The sequence below is a fragment of the Heliangelus exortis genome, chromosome 19 (assembly GCF_036169615.1).
Source record: "Heliangelus exortis chromosome 19, bHelExo1.hap1, whole genome shotgun sequence".
Lineage (NCBI taxonomy): Eukaryota > Metazoa > Chordata > Aves > Apodiformes > Trochilidae > Heliangelus > Heliangelus exortis.
Genome location: NC_092440.1, coordinates 2,020,793 through 2,042,139, shown reverse-complemented (window position 1 = coordinate 2,042,139; position 21,347 = coordinate 2,020,793). Strand labels below are relative to the sequence as shown.

Here is a 21,347-nt window from a genome sequence, read left to right as displayed (position 1 = left end):
CAGAAGCCCCCGCGCCACCGGCCCTCTGGGTGTTGTAGGCGCCGCGGGGGCTTCTGGGAGATGTAGGCGCGGCCTAGGCCTGAGGTGAGTGCAGTGGAGCGCGGGGGGGATTGGAGCCGAAACGGGAGTTTTAATTTTTGCTAAAAGCCTTCGGCGAAATAAGGTGAGTTCCCCCTGGGCTTCCTGATGAGCGGGATGGAGCCCTCCGCCCCAACAAGGAGGTTGGGGACATTGGGGACAGGGAGGTTGGGGACATTTGGGATGTTGGGGCCAGGCGGGGGCCAGGCCTGGGGGGGCTGGGAGAGAGATTGGGGATGAGGACACTGGGGACATTGGGGTTGGGGATCTTGGGGACAGGGATGGGACAGCCCTGAGGGGTATTAGGAATGGGGACATTGGGGACAGGAATGTTGCAGCCCTGAGGGGCATTGGGGATGGGGACACTGGGGACACTGGGACAGGGATTTTGGGGACAGTTGGGATACTGAGGCCAGGGAGGTGACAGCCCTGAGGGGCATTAGGAATGGGGACATTGGGGACAGGGACACTGGGGACATTTGGGATATTCGGGACAGGGATGTGACAGCCCTGAGGGACATGGGGGACAGGGACATTGGGGACGTTTGTGGCACTGGGGAGAGGGACACTGGGGACATTTGGGATATTTGGGACAGGGATTTGACAGCCCTGAGGGACATGGGGGACAGGGACATTGGGGACGTTTGTGGCACTGGGGAGAGGGACATTGGGGACATTTGGGACGCTGGGGACAGGGACCTTGGTGACTTTGGGGACCAGGATGTTGGTGACGGGGACATTGGGGACATCAGGGATGAGGACATTGGGGTCAGGGATGTTTCTGGTTTGGCCGTGTGTGGTTTTTCCTCTTCATTTCTTTCTGTTTGGTTCCCTGCAGCTCCTGGGGGAGTTTTGGGGTGAGGCAGAGCCTCTCCTTGTGCTGGCAGCTCCTTGGTGGAGTGTGAGCACCTTTGGAAAACTCCATTATTATTTCCCAAAGTTTTCTGGGGGGGGCTGTCTGGGGTTTGTGTCACTGCTGAAGGGCTTGAAGAGTCCTGCAGTGTTTGGGTTGCTCCTTCAGAGAGAAGGAGCACGTGGAAAATTGGCAGCTGAGTGTCCTGAGCCCAATGCTTGGATTTAATTCACTTCACAGCTCTCTGGGTACCCAAAGTGGCCAAAACAGCCCCAAACTTGGGTGATGGGAAAGTGGGAAATTGAGGTCAGGGCCCAGCAGCAATCCTCAGTGGGGAGAAAAAAAACTCAGGCAGCTGCCCAGGGGTCACCTTCTTCCCTCTGCCCACATCTTGGGGGTGAAAAGACCCTGGGAGAGTCCAAAATAAATCTGGAGCCACTCGAGGAGAGTGTTGGGTGTTTGGGCAGCAAGGAAGAGAGGAAAATGTGAGATGTGAGCCAGCCCCTGCCTGGAATTTCACCTCACCTGGAGGAGGGAGATCCCTGTGAAGGGTCTTGGAACATTCCCACTGCTTGTGCTCCAAGAGGCTTCCCCAAGAGGGGAGGATTTTGGGGTTAATACTTGAAAGCATTGAGCCCCAGGCTCAAGAAAAGGCTTTCTTTTCAAAAAAGAAACCAGGTGGTTTCTTTTTTATGCAGAAAGGGATTTTTAAGCTGGTCCAAAGCCTGCCTGAGGTTGTGGCTGCTCCTGGGTCCAGAGGGCTGATCACCTGAGCCTAATTGGGGTCTGGAAATGTTCAGGGGAAATGAGCAAGCTGAAGCAGTTCTTTCTGAAGCAGCTACGTTTGCTTCATTTCTTAATGACTGGATTTAATTAGCAAACATCCCTGTTTTCAACTGAATAATGCTCTTTGTTGACTGCTGGAGCCACTGGGGGAGATGGAAATCATAGAATCCTAGAATCCTAGGGGTTGGAAGGGACCTGGAAAGATCATCTAGTCCAACCCCCCCTGCCAGAGCAGGGCCCCCTAGAGTACATCCCCTAGGAACGTGTCCAGGTGGGTTTTGAATGTCTCCAGTGAAGGAGACTCCACAACCCCCCTGGGCAGCCTGTTCCAGGGCTCCGTCACCCTTACAGTAAAAAAATTTTTTCTGATATTCAACTTGAACCTCCTATGCTCCAATTTACACCCATTACCCCTTGTCCTATCACTGGTCACCACTGAGAAAAGCCTAACTCCATCTCCCTGACACTCACCCCTTACATATTTGAAAACATTGATGAGGTCACCCCTCAGTCTCCTTTTCTCCAAACTAAAGAGACCCAGCTCCCTCAGCCTTTCCTCATAAGGGAGATGTTCCACTCCCTTAATCATCTCAGTAGCTCTGCACTGGACTCTTTCAAGCACTTCCCTGTCCTTCTTGAACTGAGGGGCCCAGAACTGGACACAATACTCCAGGTGTGGCCTCACCAATGCAGAATAGAGGGGGAGGAGAACCTCTCTTGACCTACTAACCACCCCCTTTCTAATGCACCCCAGGATGCCATTGGCCTTCTTGGCCACCTGGGCACATTGCTGGCTCATGGGCATCTTCTTCCTCACAGGACTTGTGCTGGATCCCTTCACAGCCTCCTTGCTCTTCTCTGGACCTGCTCCAGCACCTCAATCTCCTTCCTGAGCTGAGGGGCCCAGAACTGGACACAGGACTCAAGCTGTGGCCTCCCCAGGGCTGAGCACAGGGGCAGAATCCCTTCCCTGGACCTGCTGGCCACGCTGTTCCTGAGCCAGCCCAGGATGCCATTGGCCTTCTTGGCCACAAGGGCACATTGCTGGCTCATGGGCATCTTCTTGTCTACCAGGACCCCCAGGTCTCTTTCACCTACACTGCTCTCCAGCAGCTCAGCCCCCAACCTATACTGGGACCGTGGTGCTGGGAAGCAGCAGTTGGGCCCAAAGCTCTGGTGCTGCAGATTTGTCAGGATCCAGCCAGGATAATCCTGAATCCTTAAAAAGATGGAGCTAAGTGTTGAGTGTCATCCTTGGAGGGGGTGATCTCTGAGAGGATCTGGTGCTCCTCTCGTTGTTTGTGGGGTTTGTCTGCTTTGGTTTGGTTTATTCTTTCAATTCTTCCCCTGCTCTGGGAATTGTAGGAGAATTTGGGAGCTGGCACCTCCAGGCTGTGAGATCCACACTGGAAAATCTGCTGGAGTTTGCTTTCTGCCCTCCTGGTTGGGGAAGGAGCTGCTGCAATTATTGCTGTCGGGGTGATGAAAGGCAAAGTTTGAAATAGGATTTCAAAGGCTGGCAGCTGCTGGGCTTCTGCAGGCAGAATTCCCAGTGAGATCTGTGGGAACTGGTGTGGGATTCATTTGTTTTTCCCTCTTCAGAGCAGCCTCTTCTGCAGAGCTGGAGAGCAGGAGCTGAAGCAGGGAGCTTTTATCTTCCCAGGAACTTTGGGACAGCACGGCAGAAGGATTTTGCAGTCCTTAAAAAACTCAGAGCAGAGTCTGCCAGTGGGTACCTAGGGTAGGAGCCTTCCCTCTGGATTCCAGCAGCCCCAGAGCTCTGGGATGAGCTACTGAAGGGTGAGGGGCAATGGTGACTCCACATCCATGGAGTGGGACAACCTCAGAGCTGTCACAGAGCTGTCACACCTCAGCTGACCCAGCAGCTGGGGCTGGGTTTCTGGGTGAAGCACCCCAAGGAGAGGTGGCAAGCAAGGAAAAAAGACCTTAACATGAAGAGCTTTGAAATTCAGTTGCTTCTCTGAACATTTTAATGGTTTCAAACTTGAAGAGGGGACGTTTAGGTTGGACATGAAGAAATTCTTTGCCCAGAGAAGCTGTGGCTGCCCCATCCCTGGCAGTGTTGAAGGTTGGATGGGGCTTGGAGCAACCTGGGCTGGTGGGAGGTGTCCCTGCCCATGGCAGGGGTGGCACTGGGGGAGCTTTAAGGTCCTTTCCAACCCAAATCATTCCATGATTTTACCTTGAGTATGAAGGTTTGCAAGCCAGCTCAAAAAAAAAAAAAAAAAAAAAAAAGATCTTTCTGCTGCATCATGGAGGGGACCACGTTTTATTTATTTAATTTTTATTATTGTTTTGCATTTTATTTATTTCAATTATTTTATTTATTGTGTGATGGGAGGCCTGAGAGATTCCCAGGGATTTGGGGATAGAAACAGCAGCTTTGGGGTAGGGGAAGGGAACTGGGCAGAGGTGCTGGGCTGGCTGGCAGGGCTTGGCAGAGCTGCCTTGGCTCAGCATGCTGGGCTCTGAGGGCCTGCCTGTTGCTGCTGCTCTTCCTCCTGGTTCTGAGGAATCATTAGGGAGGCAGTGATGGATTCTGACCCAGGTTTATTTACACAATCTTTATTCCTTGGGCTGCTCTCTCTGTGCCATTTTTTTAAAACGCATTTGGCTGTCAAGGTGTCAAAAAACTGGAGAATTGCTGCTGGAGTTTATCTCCCAGCCCATCCATCTCTGGCATTTATCAAGTACCTTTAGATCATTCAGGAGAGAACTTCCAGCTCCTTCAGTGGGTCTGGGGTGCCACCAGCAAGGACAACCAGTGGGGACAGGGCTGCAGGTAACCCCACACCCCATCTGTCCTGGTGACTCCAGGCCCAGAGAGCACCCAAATCCTGTCCTTGTTGCTTCTCTGTGCTCCACCACAGAGTCTCCAGATGTGTGATCCAGATGCTCTAAGCCCCTCTTCCCCATGGGAGGAGAAGAACTGGGCATCTCCACCCTGCTTGGAGGGGCCATGGAGCTGGGGGTTCTTTCCTCCAGGCTGTCGTGGCCTTAGTTCTGTGCTGCTGGAATCACAGAATCCCAGAATGGGCTGGGTTGGAAGGGAGCTCAGAGCTCATCAAGTCCAACCCTTGCTCCACTCCCCCCGTGGTTCCCAGCCCATGGCACTGAGTGCCACATCCAGGCTCTTTTGAAATATCTCCAGGGATGGAGAATCCACCCCTTCCCTGGGCAGCCCATTCCAATGCCTGATCACCCTCTCTGCAAAGAATTCTTTCCTAATATCCAACCCAAACCTCCCCTGGCAGAGCTGAAGCTCTGCCAGGGGAGGTTTGGGTTGGATATTAGGAAAAAATTCTTTAGTCCATGCCCTCTTGTCCCACTGATATCTGCCCAACCCCCCCCTGGCTCCAACCTCCTTTCAGGGAGTTGTAGAGAGTGATGAGGTCTCCCCTGAGCCTCCTCTTCTCCAGCCTCAACACCCCCAGCTCCCTCAGCCCTTCCTCACAGGATCTATCTCTCCTCATAGGAAGCTGGGAAGGAGGAGGAGGGCACTCCTTGGTGTACAGGGATGATTGAGTGAACCAAAAAAAGTGTTTTTTTTTGTTTTTTTTTTTTTTGCTTGCAGTGCAGCTTCCTGCTGGTTTGCCTTCTTTGAGGAGCAGCTGAAATTCTTCCTTACCTTGCAGGGGTGAACACGGGGGATTTTCCATCCTCTTACGTGGCAGCTTGTGGAGGTTGTGCTCTGGGGTTAAAGCCCAGGAGGAGGCTGTGGCACGGACCTGTAGCTCCTCCTGTTTGCACTCTGGTTCCTGTGGCACCTTCCCTGGTGCAGGTGGTGGTGGCTGAGAGCTGTTGGCTCTCTGGGGGCTCTGCTTTGCAGGAAGGAGAGTTCTTTTGCAGAGAAATTGTGGCTTTGGGCACTGGAAGTCAGAAGTGCAGATCTGAGCCATGGACACACAGCAGCTGCTGCCTTGCCAGTCTCTGGTGGACAAGGATTTACACTGCTGGGTCTCACCTCTTCTTCTCTCTGCCAACCCCAAGTGATTTGAGTTTCCTCTCCTTTGGAAGCAGGTCCTGTAAATCCTGGCTCCTCCATCCCCAGAGTAGGGGGGCACCGAGGAGCTGTCTGATGGTTCCCAGGCTGTCCTGATGCTGCTCTGCCAGGAGAGAGATGGGGAAAAGATACTTCTGTGACTACTGTGACAGGTCCTTTCAGGACAACCTTCACAACAGGAAGAAACACCTCAATGGAGTGCAGCATCTCAGGGCTAAGAGGCTCTGGTACGACTTATTCCGAGGTGGGTGCTGCCAACTCTCTGCTGCTGCCTGGCTGGGACTGGGGAGGTGATGGGTGAGTGATGAGGGGGCAAAATAGCTACAGTAAATCAGCACTGGTGATTTACATCTCAGGTTGTCTGTGCCAGTGAATTGTGGAGTTGAGACTGCTGCTGTCAGGCAGAGACAGAATCTCTGGGGTGTCTGAGGGGGTGTGGGAGGGGGACTTGAGAGGAGGTGACAGATAGGGAGGTTGTGCCTGAGGACACTCTCCTGGCATCAGGAGCAAACCTGAGACAGAACAAAATGAGTTGCAGCTTCTGAAGGTGAGGGAGGTGCCTTTTGCCAGGCAGAGCTGAGCTGTGAGGAGGGAGGAATATAAATGTGTGAGTGGAGGAAGCTGGAGGGAGCCATCCCCAGGGGTGAAGCACACCCAGGGGGGGAGAGGCTGAGGATGTGGAGATCCCAGCAGGGTGAAAGGGCTGGGGAGCAGCTCAAAGCACTGGTGTGATCAAGCCCCACTGGGCAATGGGGGTGAGGAGGAGAGGTAGGGGCACTGGGGCATTGGCAGAGGGGCTGGAGGTGGTGTCAGGACATGAGGGAGGAGAGGCCATGACCTCTGCTTGTTTACCAGGACTCTTCTCATTCAGCTCAGTGCTCTGACCCAGCTCACCAGGCAGTTCCCTGTGTCTCAGTGCCAGCCTGAGGAACATGGGGGGAATGTCTGTCCCTCTGTCCCTGTGACAGGGAGCAGGGCTTTGTTTTGGCAGTGGCAGACACAGTTTGGGCTAAACTGATTATGAAACCATTGCCTGTATGGTTCCTCAGGACCAGGAGTTGCAGGCACTGCTTGTCTCCTGGGAAACAAGGTGAGGAAGAGGCTGCAGAGCTCTGGGCAGTTCTTGGACCTTGGAGAGGTTCTGTGTAATGGCCAAAAGTGAAGGACCAAGAGCCCCAGCACAGCTGGATCAGTGCTGGTGAGGAGCATTACCCAGCACTCATCTTCTCACCAGGCTACAACCCTTGGTTTCCCTCTGGCTGACAAAATTCCTCATCCCATCCCTGGTTAGGGGGTCCTTGTCCTCTTATCTCTAGACAATGCAAGTGTTTCCCCAGTCTGTGGGAGCTGCTGTAGCTTTGGGGCTCATTTTCCTCAGGATGTCCCTGGGAGATGAAGGACAATTTCAGTGCTGTCCACTGGAGACTCAGGATTGTGTGAGGCCTCACACAGCTTTTTTTTTTTTTTTTTTTGAGAGCTCTCTGGGTCTGCTTGGTTTTCCTCTGCTGCACACAAGTGCTGCAGAGTCCTTGCTCTTCTGTCACACTGATTCTCCCCTGCTGGCATGGGAAGAAACCATGAAGAAGAAAACCACACCAGTGAAAAGCTGAAGCCAGGAGTGCAAACTCTCACTTTACTCTTAGCTTAAGTTCCTGGTTGTCATGTAAAATGCTCCCCCAGGAGGCAATTGCCCTGTTTGGAGCCCTGGGGGGTTGCTGTGCATGAGATCTTGACTCTGTCTTCTCCTTTGTCTCCCCCAGATGCTGCTGCTATCCTGCAAGAGGAACAAACCAAGAAACCTTGTCGGAAGTTTCTGCAAACAGGTGAGGTTTTTTGAGGCAGAAATAACTCCCTGAGCTCCAGCAGCTCCTTCAGCAGTCAGCCCCAGGTTGCTCTGGAGAGCCCTGGTGGTGTGGGTTTTGTCTCAGAGGGAGTGAAGGGCTTGGGGAGGGGTGGTGGAGCTGGGGTTTGCATGCACAAGGGAGGGCTCTCAGGGGATGTCATGGCTTTTCTTCCAGGACAGTGTGATTTTGGGTCCAACTGCAGATTTTCCCACATGACTGAGCAGGACCTGGAGAAGCTGAGTGCCCAGGTGCAAGGTGAGTCCTCCAACCAGAGAATGGCTGGGGAGGGGGGGTCTGAGAAGTGGGGTGGGTGGCCTGGGTGCTGTGAGCTGAGCTTGGGTGCCTCCTCCTTGCCTCTCAGCAGGTCTGCAGCAAGTGCTGCAGTCCTTCCTCTGCTTTCTGCTCTTCATCTGCTGGCACAGGCACAAACCTGGACTTGAGCAATGCTGCTACTGCTTAGCAGCAAGCATCTGAAGCAGAGAGGGTGATTTCTGAGCCCTTGGGGTTTCCTTCAGTCAGGGAATAAAAGCTGCAAGCAGCAGAGGGCACTGGTACATCACTTCCCCTTGAATTTATGGACTGGATTATCCCACACCCCTCTCCTATTACCAGGGAACTGCTGCTTCCACTCTTGGGAAGAGACAGCCAACTTTCAGGTGGCTTTGGGTGGAACTGAGGTCTGGGCAGAGGATGAGTGCCAACTGCTGCCCTGCTGTGAGCCCCCAGGGCTGTGGTGGAGTCCCCATCCCTGGAGAAAATGTGTGGATGTAGCATCTGAGGCCATGCTTTAGCTGGCTGGTGGGGCTGGGTTGATGGTTGGACTTGATGATCTTGGAGGTCTTTTCCAACCTTAATGATTCCAGAATTCCATGGTTCTGTGATTTCCCAACAGCCTGGGGAAAACAGGCTTAAAGATTGGGAGTGTGTGTGTATGTGCTCATACAGGGATGAGGCTTGGGGGGGTGTGTGGGGTCTGCCTCTTCCTGAATTCCCAGTGTCCTCAGAGATTTCCCACCTGAACTGGTGGCAGCTGGGAGGTTTTGACAGCTCAGGGGTGTGAGCTGAGAGCCTGGCAGCCCTGGAGCACACTCACTGTGTTGAGACTTTGAGGGGTGGGATTGGGAGAGGCAGGGCTCAGGGGTGGGATCTGAGGAGGCAGGGATAGGGTTTGGGGAAAGAAGGGTGGGATTGGGAGAGGCAGGGCTCTGGTGACTCTGGGGGAGCAGGAGGGAGGCACAACAGAGCTGTTCCAGCCCTCACCATTGCTGAGTCAGTCTGCATGTCCCCAAGGTGACTCTGAGGGGACTGAGCAAGGCTGGCAGTCACCCACCTCACCCTGCTCCACTCAGCAGTTTTTGGAGCTGGCTCTCTCCTTTTCCCCACTGCTAGCCCAGAACTCCTCCCCAACCCTTTTCTGCTGCAGATTTAAGCCCTGGGCTCCCAAGAGGTGACATGGGATGTCAACCTGTGCCATTTCCAGGCAGTGCAGGTTGTTTATTGCCAGGGAGGTGGGTGCTCCTCAGAGCAAAGTTCCAGATAGGCTGGCAAGCTCCCCTCCACCCAGGCAGGGTTCTTTTTGCCAATTACACTTGTTATTGAATATTGATTGGTGTCAAATGGGTCAGATGTAAGTGGGGAATTGGCTAAGGAGAGAGCTGATTCCTGGGAGCTTACTTGGAAGCCTTGCATTTGTATTACCAAGTCCAACATTTAATTAAGCAATTAGACTGGAAGGAGTGATGGGCAGGGTGCTCTGACACTGCAGGGTTCAGTCCTGCTGGCCTCTCTGCTGGTGCTGCTCCTTGGAAATCCCCTGTGAGCTGCTGAGCAAGGGGGTTAAGCAGCTCAAGGACCTCTAAATGTGATCACTTGGTCCCAGAGAGAGCTTTGTGGAGGGAAGAGCTCAGCAGGACTTGGTGGAGAAGAGGGGGCATGGCCTGAAGCTGCTCCAGGGGAGGTTTAGGTTGGATCTCAGGAAGCACTTCCTCACAAAAAGAGTGATCAGACATTGGGATGGAGTGCCCAGGGAAGTGGTGGAGTCACCATCCCTGGGGGTGCTTCAGGAGAGGCTGGAGTGAGAGAAGAGCCACGAGGATGCTCAGAGGGCTGGAGCAGCTCTGCCATGGGCACAGCCTGGGAGAGTTGGGGTTGTTCAGTCTGGAGAGGAGAAGGCTCCCAGGAGACCTCATTGTGGCCTTCCAGGGTCTGAAGGGGCTGCAGGAAAGCTGGGGAGGGACTTTTTGGGGTGTCAGTAGTGATAGGACACGGGGGGATGGATTCAAACTAGAGGAGGGGAGACTCAGAGTGGATGTGAGGAAGAAGTTCTTCCCCAGGAGGGTGCTGAGACCCTGGCCCAGGTTGCCCAGAGAGGTGGTGGAAGCCCCATCCATCCCTGGAAGTTTTTAAGGCCGGGCTGGAGAGGGCTCTGAGCAACCTGAGCTGGTGGGAGGTGTCCTGCCCATGGCAAGGGGCTTGGACCTGGATGGACTTAAAGGTCCCTTCCAACCCAAAATTTCATGATTCTGTGACTGAGCTGGGGGTGGCCACACTGCCTCTGCTGGGGTGGGTCTGGTGGTGGATCCACAGTGCTGCTGAATTCCACTTTCCTCAGCTTTGGGGCATGGATGTGGAAGCAGAGGAGCTGCTGAACCTCTGGCTCCCTTTGTCCAGGGGCAGATGCTTCAGGAAAAGATGTGAAGGAATCCTGTGGTGAGGTGGTGTAGCCCACTAACCCGTGTCCAGCAACCATGGACAACCACATAAAAGCCCTTTTTGACTGTTTTTAAAACCTGATGGCTTTTCTGTGTCATGTAAATATGAAACCTGTGCCTGGATCCCTGGGAAGTGTTTGGTGTTGGTAGCTCTGTGTCAGTGAGCTCCACTTGCTAATGATACAGCTTTATTACAGCCAAAGGAAAACTAATATTGTTCTCAACATTTGGCCTTTTCAGTGCAGGGGATTCACCCTGCTGTTTGTGTGAAGTCTTGTGGATTAGGGAAGAAAATTTCTGGATGATTTCCTGTTCTGTAACAGCTCAGAGAGTGCCCTAGTTTGGTTTCAGCACTTCTGCACCCACCCCACAGAATGCACTCATCAAGGAGCAACAGTTCCCACCTTCAGCAGGGAGGGAAGCATCTCTCCAGCTGTTCCTGCATCAAAGCCTTAGCTTTCTACAGCTGCTGCATCATTCATCAGCCAGACACTTCCCTGCTGTCATTTTGAGTACAGTCATGTCAGGAAAAGTCACTGTCACATTGCCAGCTTCTTGCTTCCAGTTCCTGGCTCCCCGCTAATCCCTGCCACTCCTGCTGGGAGCTTGGACACCCCCTGCCCCCAACGACCCTGGTGGGCTCCAGCTTGCCAGGACTGTGAGGAGAGAGGGAATGGGGTAAGTGAGTGTTTGGAATCCATCTGTGTGGTGGGAAGCAGATGAGTGACCCTGCTGGGTGGGGGTGGCTGTGGGCAAGCAGCTGAAATCAGTGCTGAGCAGGAGGGGCTCTGGCAGCTGACTGGGGCTTGCTGGGCTTTGGGGTGGTAACTCGTGAAGCTGCTCGTGTCACAGGGCTTCATCAGCCTCAGCCTGCTGCTCTTTGGGTGCTCTGCAGGAGTTTGGGCTCCCCACATTTCCCTGCCCAAGGAGGGAGTTGAAGGGTGACACAGAAATCTCCCTGCTGGGTGCCCCGCTTGGTGCTGGTGGTTGCGTCTCACGTGAGATGAAAACTGATGCTAAAAGTTGCACAGGGAGAGAAGATCAATCTGGACTCCTGCTCTGGCATCATTAGAGGCATTTCATAGCTACAGCCACTCTTTTAATTAGCTGTAATTAGACTTTGAAGCAAACACCCCAGTGAGAAGAGGGGGGAAGCACCTTCACACCTGCTGCAGTCTGGCTGGCTCCACAGCCGTGCATGAGGTGTAGGGGCTGGAAGTTGTGTTTCAGAGCTACACCTTGGAATACCTGCTGACATTCAGGGGGTGTTGCCAACCCCACTGTGGTTTTGGTGGTTCCTGGATGGCATGTGTGTGCTTCAGAGGAAGTTGAGATGAAAGGTTTGCCTTCTTGATGGGCACACATTGAGGTGGACAGTTGCCCGTTCCTCAGCCTGAGGGTTGGAGTGCTTTGGAGCAGTGAGTTGTGGAGCTGTGTGAACAGAGATGTCTCTAATCTGAAGTCCTGGGACCTGTTTTAGGCCGTTGTGGGCCTGGAGTCATCCCAGTGCAACCAGTGAGCTTTTCTGGGCAGTGAGATGTGGCTGCATGAGTCCATGGGCTTCCACCAGTTCCTGGTTCCTTGAGGTCCCTGCTCTAAACAGGGTTGGTCTGGCAGTTTTAGGTCTGTTCTCTGGGGGGTCCAGAGATGGCATGTGGAGTGGAGTGGGATCCCACTCTGGAGTGGGATGAAAAGGAAACCTTGATGCTAGGTAGAGGTGGGTGTCACTCTGTGATGTTCTTCCTTGCCTCACCACAGCCTCTCGAGCCTGCCCCCTTGCTGAGGTGGGATCTGCCCAGACACTCAACAGATGGAAAAACCTGAAACAAGGGGAAAGAAGGTGACTGTGGTCAAAGTTGCCAGGGAAGTCTAATCTGGGAGCTCAATTCCCACATCCTGAGTCTGCCCAGCCCATCAGACTGAGGCTCCTGCCTCCCCAGTGCCCTCACCTGCTTGACCCCCAGTGGCTCTGCGGGGAGTTTGCTGCCCAGGGACAGTCCTGTCTCCAGCTGTGTCCTTATCACCAGGTTGCAGAGCAGCACCTGGACATCAGACCCACAGCAGGCTGTCTTTGTGGTGGCACTCAGTCCATCCTCACCCCCCAAGCAGCAGCAGCAGCAGCAGCAGCAGCAGCTGAAAAGGCTGGAGATGACAAATTATCCATCTCCGGCTGCTCATTGTGTAGCACATTCCTGCCATCCTTATTAATATTCAACAGGCAGATGAAGAATTGGTTGCCACCACCAGGATGAAGTGATCCTTCACTCTGCCCAAGCAATATTAATTTCACACCCTGTCTGGAAACCTATAATATTTTCCTTAAACGTGTGACATACGGCGGGGAGGTGTGGAGCAGGCTCCTGGTGGGCACAGCTGCAGGTGTCTGCCACCAGGCTGGGGCTGCTGGTGGCTTGAGCTCTAAATGGGATCAGGAACCCCCCCCGAGGGTTGTCCCCACAGGGTTTGGTGAGCAGGGCAAGGAGGGGGGGGACACGCAGCTGCCTTGGCTGCGTTTTTATTAACAGCAGTGTTTGGCTTCCAAGTATCACCTTGGCTTCTCTCAGAGCTCCTTGGCCTGTGCTGCCTGACATGATCTTGGGGACATGACTGTCTTGGTCATGTCAAGGTCTCCTGCTCAACCCTCTTCTGCACTGTCCTGCTTTGGTGGTGACAAAGAGGGAGAGGCAGCTGTGGTCCTCTGCCCACTGGGAGGGACTGGTGATGCTGGGCTGCCCCCACTGTCTCTGTGTCCTTCTGCAGAGCTGCAGGATGGGGTGCCAGAGGGGCTGAAAGCTTGCAAGGACCTCAGGCTGCTCTGCCTGTTGGTAGACAGCAGAGGTTTCCCACTGGCTTCCTCTCTGGTTCCTAACTTCCATCAGGAAATGCAGGAACTTGTTCCCCTCCCCACGCCATTCTCTGCTCCAGTTCTGCACCTGGGCTGAGCAGGGCATGGTGAGAGTCTCCTGCAGAGCTGGGGACACATCAGGCAGCGTGTGCTTTAAGCAGAGCTGACAGCATCTCTGAAATCCCCTCTCCTGGCTGGATGTCTGAACCTGGCAGACTTTCTCAGCCTGCCAAGCCCGCATCGATCCAGACAGACATCCCTGTGATGTCCCTGTCACTGCCACCTTGCTGGGCAGAGGTGGCCGAGTCCCTCCTGCCACTTGGAGGGACACAGCTTTGGACATGGCTGAGGGCTCAGGGCCAGCAGAGGGGATGTTTCAGGTGAGGGTGAGGGAGATGTCAGACTCCCTTCTGTTCAGAGCCTGGGCTGGCTGGAGCTGTCAGCAGCCAGGAGGCCCAGCAGTGGATGGCAGTGGAGGAGAAGGGACCAGAGCCTGACTGCTAACTCCCCCCCAAGGGGAAGCTGTGCAGGGTAATGAGCAGGGGTTTAATGGAGTGAAAGGACTGCAGTGTCTGATAGCTCTGTCTCTCTGTCCTCTCTTAACCAGGGGAGCAGAGATCCAAGGAGCTGAGGCAGGAGGGAGCAGATGTCCCACCTGGCACCATTGAGGACTGGCTGGAGAAGAGAGCAAAGAGACTGAGCATGGCTCAGAGCAACAGGTACAGTGCCTGGGGAGCAGCCAGGTGAAGGCTGACTGCTGCCTCTGCTGCAGGCTCTGCAGGGGGAGATCCCCTGGGAGGGAGGAGCAGGACAGGAGAATGCACAGCTTCTCACAGGTCCCAACTCCCCACCCCTCTGAGCTGCCATTTCCTCCTCATCCTGCCCGTGCTGTTGCTCAGCACATGCTGCAGCCATGCAGATGGACCCAGGGAAGGACAGTGCTGCCAGGGTGCTGAGTTACTGCTGCCCAGAGTGCTGTGGCAGGAACCTGGTCACATCTGGTGACAGTTTCCCCATCCCCTGCCTGCCCAGCCCTGCCAGTCCCTGCCCATCTCTGCCAGTCCCTGCCCAGCCCTGCCAGTCCCTGCCAGACAGAGGGTGGGATGAGCTCCTCCTCATGGCATTCATTAGGTCTTGGGTGCCTGCTGCTTCCTCACTCACCTGACTGCTGCAGACTTAATTGGATGGTGTTTGGGCTAGTGCCAAATCTCTCTTTTGTTCTTTTTCTGTTTGTTCATGTCCTCTCTCTGCTTGGGCTGGGCAGGAGCTTTTTCCTGGTGCTTGCCTGGGCTGGTTGCTGCCTGCTCACTCCATCCATCAGCTTGGCTGCCCTGAGCCATGCAGTGGTGCTCACTGGCAGCTGGCACCTTCCTGCCCCCCAAATGCTTCACTTTGCCCCATCTTGTCCACCAATCCCTTCCTCCTGGGGCAGATGGTCCCTTCCAGAAGTTGGCCATCACCATACCCAGAGGAATTTCCAGCCCTGCAAAACTATTTGCTTCCTGCTGCCTCCAAAGCTACACAAGACCTGGGATTTGTAGGGCTTTCTACCCAGCTTCTCTGCCCTTGTAGGCCCTGAAACCATCTGCTGCAGGAACTGAACACCAATTATTTAAAGTTTCTCTCCCTCTATGCCTGTTCCTGTCATTTCTCTCCTCCCCTCATGCTCTCCAGCCCCAACCTGGCCCTTCTGAGGAACTGTGTGTTTTGCTGTCTGCCAGAGAAGCTGTTGTAGGCAGATCCCTGTGCTCCTGGTGCCTGGGGACTCCCTGTTCCTCCTCAACATGCTTTTAAGGACAAAGAGCTCCCTCTCCCTCCTCCAGCCCTCGGGGTCCCTGCAATGTGGCAGAAGCTCTGGCAGGTGCTTTGGGGAATTTGTGGGTTTGGATGATAACCTGCCCAGGGGCTGCCTTGCCTGGCTGCTGCTGTCAAGAAAGACCATTAGTCTGCACAGAACAGGAGGGAAATGCTCTCCAGGGCAGTCAGCTCCAAACTCAGATGCTGGAGACCCAGCTCCTCCTCTGGCAGCAGGGAGTAGGAAGGATTCAAACAGGGCTGGAATTATGTCCTTGGAAGTGAGATGCTCCCCAAGTGTGATGGGAGATGTTGCTGTGGTAACTACAGGCAGCCCAGGTCCTCTCTCTGCCCTGCTTTTTGGGGGGACACCTGGCAGGTGGAGGTGCTGCCTGGTTCAGTCTCCACATACACCACAGTGCAAAGAAAAGACTTTGCTGGGCTAGTAGTGGCCACATGGCAACCATTTCTTAACTTGAGCACCATCTTTGAGTGTTACCTCAATTAGCCCCATGGATGGAGAATTACCTGAAATTGCTGCAGCCTCTCTCCCAGCCTGGGCTCCAGGGGCCAATCTTCATTTGGAAGCCTCCACCTGATGAGGATTTTCAGTGTCAGGTTGTGATGTTGCTTTCTGGAGAGCTGGGGTGGAGCTGGATGGAGTTTGTGTCCTTCTTTTGGCAGTGGAGCTCTGCCAGGGTGTGACTGAATTTTAGCCTGATTTGCAGAGGAAATGGAGTCTGGCAGTGCTCATGAGTGTGTTCTTCTGCCCTAACTGCTGGGGAGCCCACATCCTGATTTCCATCAGAAAGGGGTTGAGGAATCAAAGCTGCTGAGATATCCCAGGTGTCATAGAATCACAGAACCCCAGGCTGGTTTGGGTGGGAAGGGACCTTGAAGATCATCCAGTGCCACCCCTGCCATGGGCAGGGACACCTCCCACCAACCCAGGCTGCTCCAAGCCCCATCCAACCTTCAGCACTGCCAGGGATGGGGCAGCCACAGCTTCTGGGGGAAACCTGGGCACCCAGGGGCTCAGCACCCTCACCCCAAAGAATTTCTCCCTCCCCAACATCTCCTCTCCATCTCCCCTCTTGCAGCTGCAAACCCTTCCCCCTCATCCCATCCCTCCCTGTCCTTGTCCCAAGTCCCTCCCCAGCTTTCCTGGAGCCCCTTCAGGCACTGGAAGCTGCTCTAAGGTCTCCCCATTGCAGCTTCTCTTCTCCAGCCTCAACACCCCCAACTCTCTCCTCCTGGCTCCAGAGCAGAGCTGCTCCAGCCCTCCCAGCAGCTCCAGGGCCTCCTCTGGACTGGCTCCAGCACCTCCCTGTCCTTCTGCTCATGGGGACCCCAGAGCTGGACCCAGATTTACCCCAAGGGAATCTTCAGAGGGGGACAATCCCCTCCCTGGCCCTGCTGCTCACACAGTGGGGATGCAGCTCAGGATATGGGGGATTTCTGGGCTACCAGCACACATTGCTCTCTTGTGTTGAGCTTCTCCTCACCCAGCACCCCCAAATCCTTCTCCTCAGGGCTGCTCTCCATCCATTCTCCACCCAACCTGAGTTTGTGCTTGGTTTCATGAATATGGACAAGGTTAGAGGAGAGGGTTCCCATTAATGCCTTCAGCAAGGGAATATTCTTGACTCTTGCTAGACAGCAGCCAATCTCCAGCTGTAGGAAGACCTTTGATAGCACTCACACCCCATGAGGACCCAGGGAACCCTCCCTGTTGCTCAGTTCTGCTCACACAGCACCTCAATAGTTGGTACCTAGGCCACCACCCCTCTCCCCAGCACTGCTGCAGGGCCTGACCCAGCCCCAGCAAAAAATATTCCTGCCCAAGAGGGGCTTGGCTCCATCCTTGGCTCATCCTCAGCTCAAAAGAGTCCCTGTCAAGGGGCAAAGCTGTGGAGCAGATGACTTTTTTTGGATGTTGGTTGCCTAGAAAAGCTGCACTCAACCCCTGGGGTTGGCTTTGGGCCACGATGCTTGGAGGGAGGGAGGGGAGGGGAGGAAAGGTGCAGCCTCTCCCCAGCATTATATAAAAGGGTTTGATTGGATTTCTTCTGGCATAACAATTAAAAAGATTCATCAGGGATGGTGGCAGAGGCCTGAGAAGCTGAAGGCTGCTGTCAGGGTTTGTGCTACAGAACAAATGAGTTTCCTGCACTCAGGGATTAATGGGAAAGGTATGGTTCCCTCGAACTGAAACCCAGCCTGGCCAAGCACTTTTCTTGAGCTGGAGACCAGATCCTCCTTGCTTTTGCACCTCCTCACTTAGGGGGGGGGGAAGAGGGGGGCGTTTGCAGTGGCCTCAGCTTGCAAACTGCAGAGGGAGAGGCAAAGACAAAATGTTTCCCAGGCTGGGGCTGGAGGAGGCAGCCAGTTTCCCTCTGCTGAAGGGTGCTTCTGTGAAAACACCCCAGCACTTTGGCACTTCCTCTGTTTCTGAGGGGTCCTTGTCCTTTGGGAAACAGCAGGCAGCTGGCTTGGGATTCAGGCTGCTGGGGAAGAAACATCTGCTGGTTTGGTTTGTTCTTCTCAAAACTCAGCTGTGCAGATGGAGGGGAGCAGCCCCATGCCCAGCACCCGACCTCTCCTGCCAGTCCTGGGGGGCTCTAAACTCTCCCCCTTTCCTTGGTGCTCCTCAAAGGCTGTTGGAACTGGGGGGTGGTGGCTGAATATGCTTCTTGATTTACCCCTCCTCTTTTGGGGGGCTAGCAGGGGGGCTCAGGGATGCTCAGCCTCTGAAACCTCTTCCCTCTCCCCCCTCTGCAGTGCTCTCCCTGAGAAACCAGCACCCTTCCAGTACCCCCCGGGCTGGCCACCAGTGCAGGATCTTCCCCCCTCCCTGCAGGCCCCCCCCCCAGGAGGGTGGCCTGTCCCCCCCAATCTGCAGTGGGGCTGAGCTCCCCCCTCCCCCTGGAGTTCTGCTGGAGGTGGACTTCTTCCTCACCTGCTTTAGGAACAGGATGGAATCATTTATATATGTATTTTTATATCAATAAAAGCTTTCCTCCCCTCCCTTGCAGTCAGTGTATGTTGTGTTCCTCCTCCCGTGGGTTGAGCCAGAGGGGTGGTTGTCTCCCTGGAGCTGGAACAGGGATCTGAGCTCCAGCCCAAAAAAACCTGGGCAGGATCTGTCCCCTTGGACCACTGGTGCTGCCTGCTCTCAGCCCAGCCCTGCCCTGCTCCAGGCTGGAAGCTTTAACCTGAAGGCTTTTAACACTGATGTTTTATATTTCCTTTATATTTCCTCTGCTTATGACTTATGTTTGTTTCTGTTAAATTCAGCATGCAAAACTGCTGTGGTTCAGGTGCTTAATGAAGAGCTTGGGGAGCTCCTGTAAACCTTCTGTTCCTGCTCTCAGAGAAGCAAAGAGGAAAAAAATACCCTGAGGTTTCTCCTTCTCCAACAAATAAAGCAACCAGTGGGGAAAACCCCTCTGTGGGTCACTCCCTGCTCTGGGAGCTGTCTGGGAAGGGGGAGCTGGTCCCCTGGGGAGGGCAGGAGGGTGCTCAGTGTCAGCGTGGAGCTACCAGGAGTGTGGGGGATCCCAGCCAGCAGTGTCCTGGGAAAGCAGCTCCCCTGTGGCAGGTCTGTCCAGGATGGCTGCACCTCCTGCCAGTGCATTTCAGGTTTGGCTGCCACGAGGCTGTGGTGGCTCCAGATTCATGAAGAGCTGGGGCAGGAGCCAGTGCCTGCAGCCAAACCTTGTCTGGATGGTGCTGGCTCTGGGGGCAGAGCTCCTGCCTCACAGGGGGGGTGGGCAGATGGATGTGGGGACCCCACATCCCATCCTGGGACAACAGCTGGGACACGAGCATGGATGTGACCACAGGGGGGCTGAGTCCTGCTGCAGCACAGAACTCAGGTGTGCTGGAGCTGGGGTGAGCTTTAAGCCAGACTCCAGGGTGTTTTTGTCCTTCCCAGATGCCCAAGTGGCCAAGAAGGCCACCAGCATCCTGGCTTGTGGCAGCACTGGTGTGGCCACCAGGAGCAGGGCAAGGATTGTCCCCCTGTGCTGGGTGCTGGGGAGGCTGCACCTCCAGCCCTGGGGTCAGTTCTGGGCCCCTCAGGAGCAGAAGGACATTGAGGGGTTGGAGTGAGTCCAGAGAAGGGAATGGAGCTGGGGAAGGGGCTGGAGCACAAGGAGAAGGTCTGGAGAGCAAGGAGGAGGGGCTGGAGAAGATGGAGAAGGGGCTGGAGAAGTTGTGAGGAGCAGCTGAGGGAGCTGGGGGTGTTGATCCTGGAGCAGAGGGGGCTGAGGGGAGAACTTCTGGCTCTCTGCAACCCCCTGAGAGGAGGTTGGAGCCAGGGGGGTCGGGCTCTGCTCCCAAGGAACAAGGGATGGGACAAGAGGAAAGAGCCTCAAGTTGTGCCAGGGGAGGTTTAGGTTGGAGCTGAGGAGAAACTTCTTCAGTGACAGGGTCATGAAACACTGCCTGGGGAGGGGGTGGAATCCCCATCCCTGGAGGGGTTTCAGAGCCCTGGAGATGTGGGGCTGAGGGACAGGGGGTGGTGCTGGGCTGGGCAGAGTTGGGCTCATGGTTGGACTTGGGTGATCCTAAAGGTCTTTTCCAACCAGCAGGATGTGGTGATTCCAGGTGCTGAGCCCTGTGCTTGGGGGTCTGTGGAGGGTGGGAACCCCAGGTCTTGGGCTCAGAGGATGCAGCAGCATCAGCCCCGAGTCCCATCCTCGCAGGGGTCACCAAGAGCACCCAGGTGGTACCGATCTGCGGGAAACCCTCCTCCCCTGCCCTGCCTGCAGGAGGCCAAAAGGGGGAAGCCCCAAGCCCAGAGTGGGGTGGGCTCTTTGGGGTGGGAGCTGCGGGGCTGTGCTCCCAGCGGGGCAGGAGCAGCTTTGGCTTTGATCTGCGTCCCCACCGGGCAAAGGGAGAGCCCTGGGGGCCCCGGGGTCTCATCCCACCTCCCCCTCTTACCCCCCTCGCCCCACCCCTGCCTTCAAAGGGTGACAAATGGCTTTGGTGCCAGGCTGCGGAGCGGTGGCAGTGGCAGCAGACACTTTCCCGACGAGGCCACCGCTGCGGGCAGAGGCAAAATCAGAGCTCGGGCGCTCCCGGCTCTGGCACCGACGTTTCGAGGACGGCGGCTGAGCCCCAGAGCAGCTGAAAAAAACCCTTGGCCGCTCCTCCCTGGGGTTTGAGGACTTGTTTCCAGAACCCCCCGGGTCCCAGCCCTGCTCCAGCTGGTTTTGGCGGGTGGCAGATCCAGATGTTCCTCTCCCCCAACGCCCAGGATCGTCGCGGCTCCGAACCCGCTCCCGAGCTCCAACCTGAATTTGGTGGGGACCCAGAGCCAGAGCGCTGCCTGAGCCACCAAACCCGTCTGGAAATGACCATGAGGAGGGGGTGGGGTGGGTGTAGAAGCACAGCCCCGGCCCCTCCTTGGCTCTTCCCAAGGAGACGACCCGCTCGTGGTGCCCAAACTCCCAGGAAAGCCAAGAGCAGAATGGGAGCCGTGCCTGCCCAGCACCCAGCAGAGAGGGGTTGGCCAGGAGGGGAATTAAATTTGGGTTTTTCTGCCAAAGCTCCCGCGGTGGCCGCTGTCGGGGCCGAGCTGAGCGGTGCTCGCAGGGGGCTGTGTGTTCACCGAGGTGCGGAACCCCCGGGGAGCTGCAGGAACCAGGACCTCACAGCTTTTTGTGGATGCATCCAGCTTTTTATGCGGGTGTATTTCACCGCTACCGGGGAGGGGGAGAAGTGAAACGTCCTGTGTCACCGCCAGGGTTGGGGAAAGGGCTGAATGCTGAATGTCAGAGCAGGACGGGGCACCCAACTCCTTCCCTGCTTCCACCGCCCAGCTGGGAGCAAAGGATGCTCCAGGGATGGGGCTCAGCGTCCCAACAGGTCCCTTGGTGTCAGCGAGGAGCTGTGACTGTAGGAGCCAAAGTGCCTTTTCTAGAGCAAGAAGAGGAGTAATTTATAGGGAAGCTTTTAGGGAAATGAGCAGCTCCTGGGGCCCTGCCAAGGCGCTGCCCCCCTGGGCTCTGCCCGGTGTCCTCTGGCAGCTCTTGCTGGGAGAGGAGGGGGGAGACAGGGAGAGGATGGGGAGATGGGGACAAGGGTGATGACAGGGATGAGGATGGGAATGGATGGAAATTGGGATGGGGATGGGGATATGAGTGAGGATAGGGCAGGACCGGGGACAGGGATGGATACAGGACAGAGGTGGCAACAGGGATGGAAACAAGGACGGGAATGGGGACAGGGATGGGGATAGAGATGAGGATAAGGATGAGGGGACAGGGACAAGGAGAGGGAACAGGAACCTCTCTGTTCCTGCAGTACCAGAGAGAGCAATAACCTTCACTCCATCCTTCCCTTCCCATCCCAAGCCCTTCCCAGGGCTCTCTCAGCCCTCCAACCCCTCTGTTTTCCCTTTTGC

At 55.4% G+C, this 21,347-nt stretch overlaps 1 protein-coding gene across 5 annotated transcripts; it reads left to right on the top strand.

The window, feature by feature from the left end:
* Window positions 1-38: 38 nt before the first annotated feature.
* Window positions 39-17,969, top strand: ZMAT5 (zinc finger matrin-type 5). Of its 5 annotated transcripts, none has more exons than XM_071762844.1 (6): window positions 39-84; window positions 5,759-5,985; window positions 7,502-7,564; window positions 7,760-7,840; window positions 13,749-13,860; window positions 14,406-15,210. In XM_071762844.1, exons 2-6 carry the CDS (start codon window positions 5,859-5,861, stop codon window positions 14,680-14,682), a joined length of 660 nt encoding a protein of 219 aa, XP_071618945.1. In that variant the 5' UTR covers window positions 39-84; window positions 5,759-5,858; the 3' UTR covers window positions 14,683-15,210. The 5 variants fall into 5 exon arrangements, with proteins under 5 accessions (XP_071618945.1, XP_071618947.1, XP_071618943.1 ...); XM_071762846.1 differs by lacking the exon at window positions 14,406-15,210 and adding an exon at window positions 17,717-17,969 and having other exon boundaries at window positions 44-163; XM_071762842.1 differs by having other exon boundaries at window positions 44-163; window positions 14,406-15,209.
* The last annotated feature ends 3,378 nt before the right edge of the window (window positions 17,970-21,347 follow it).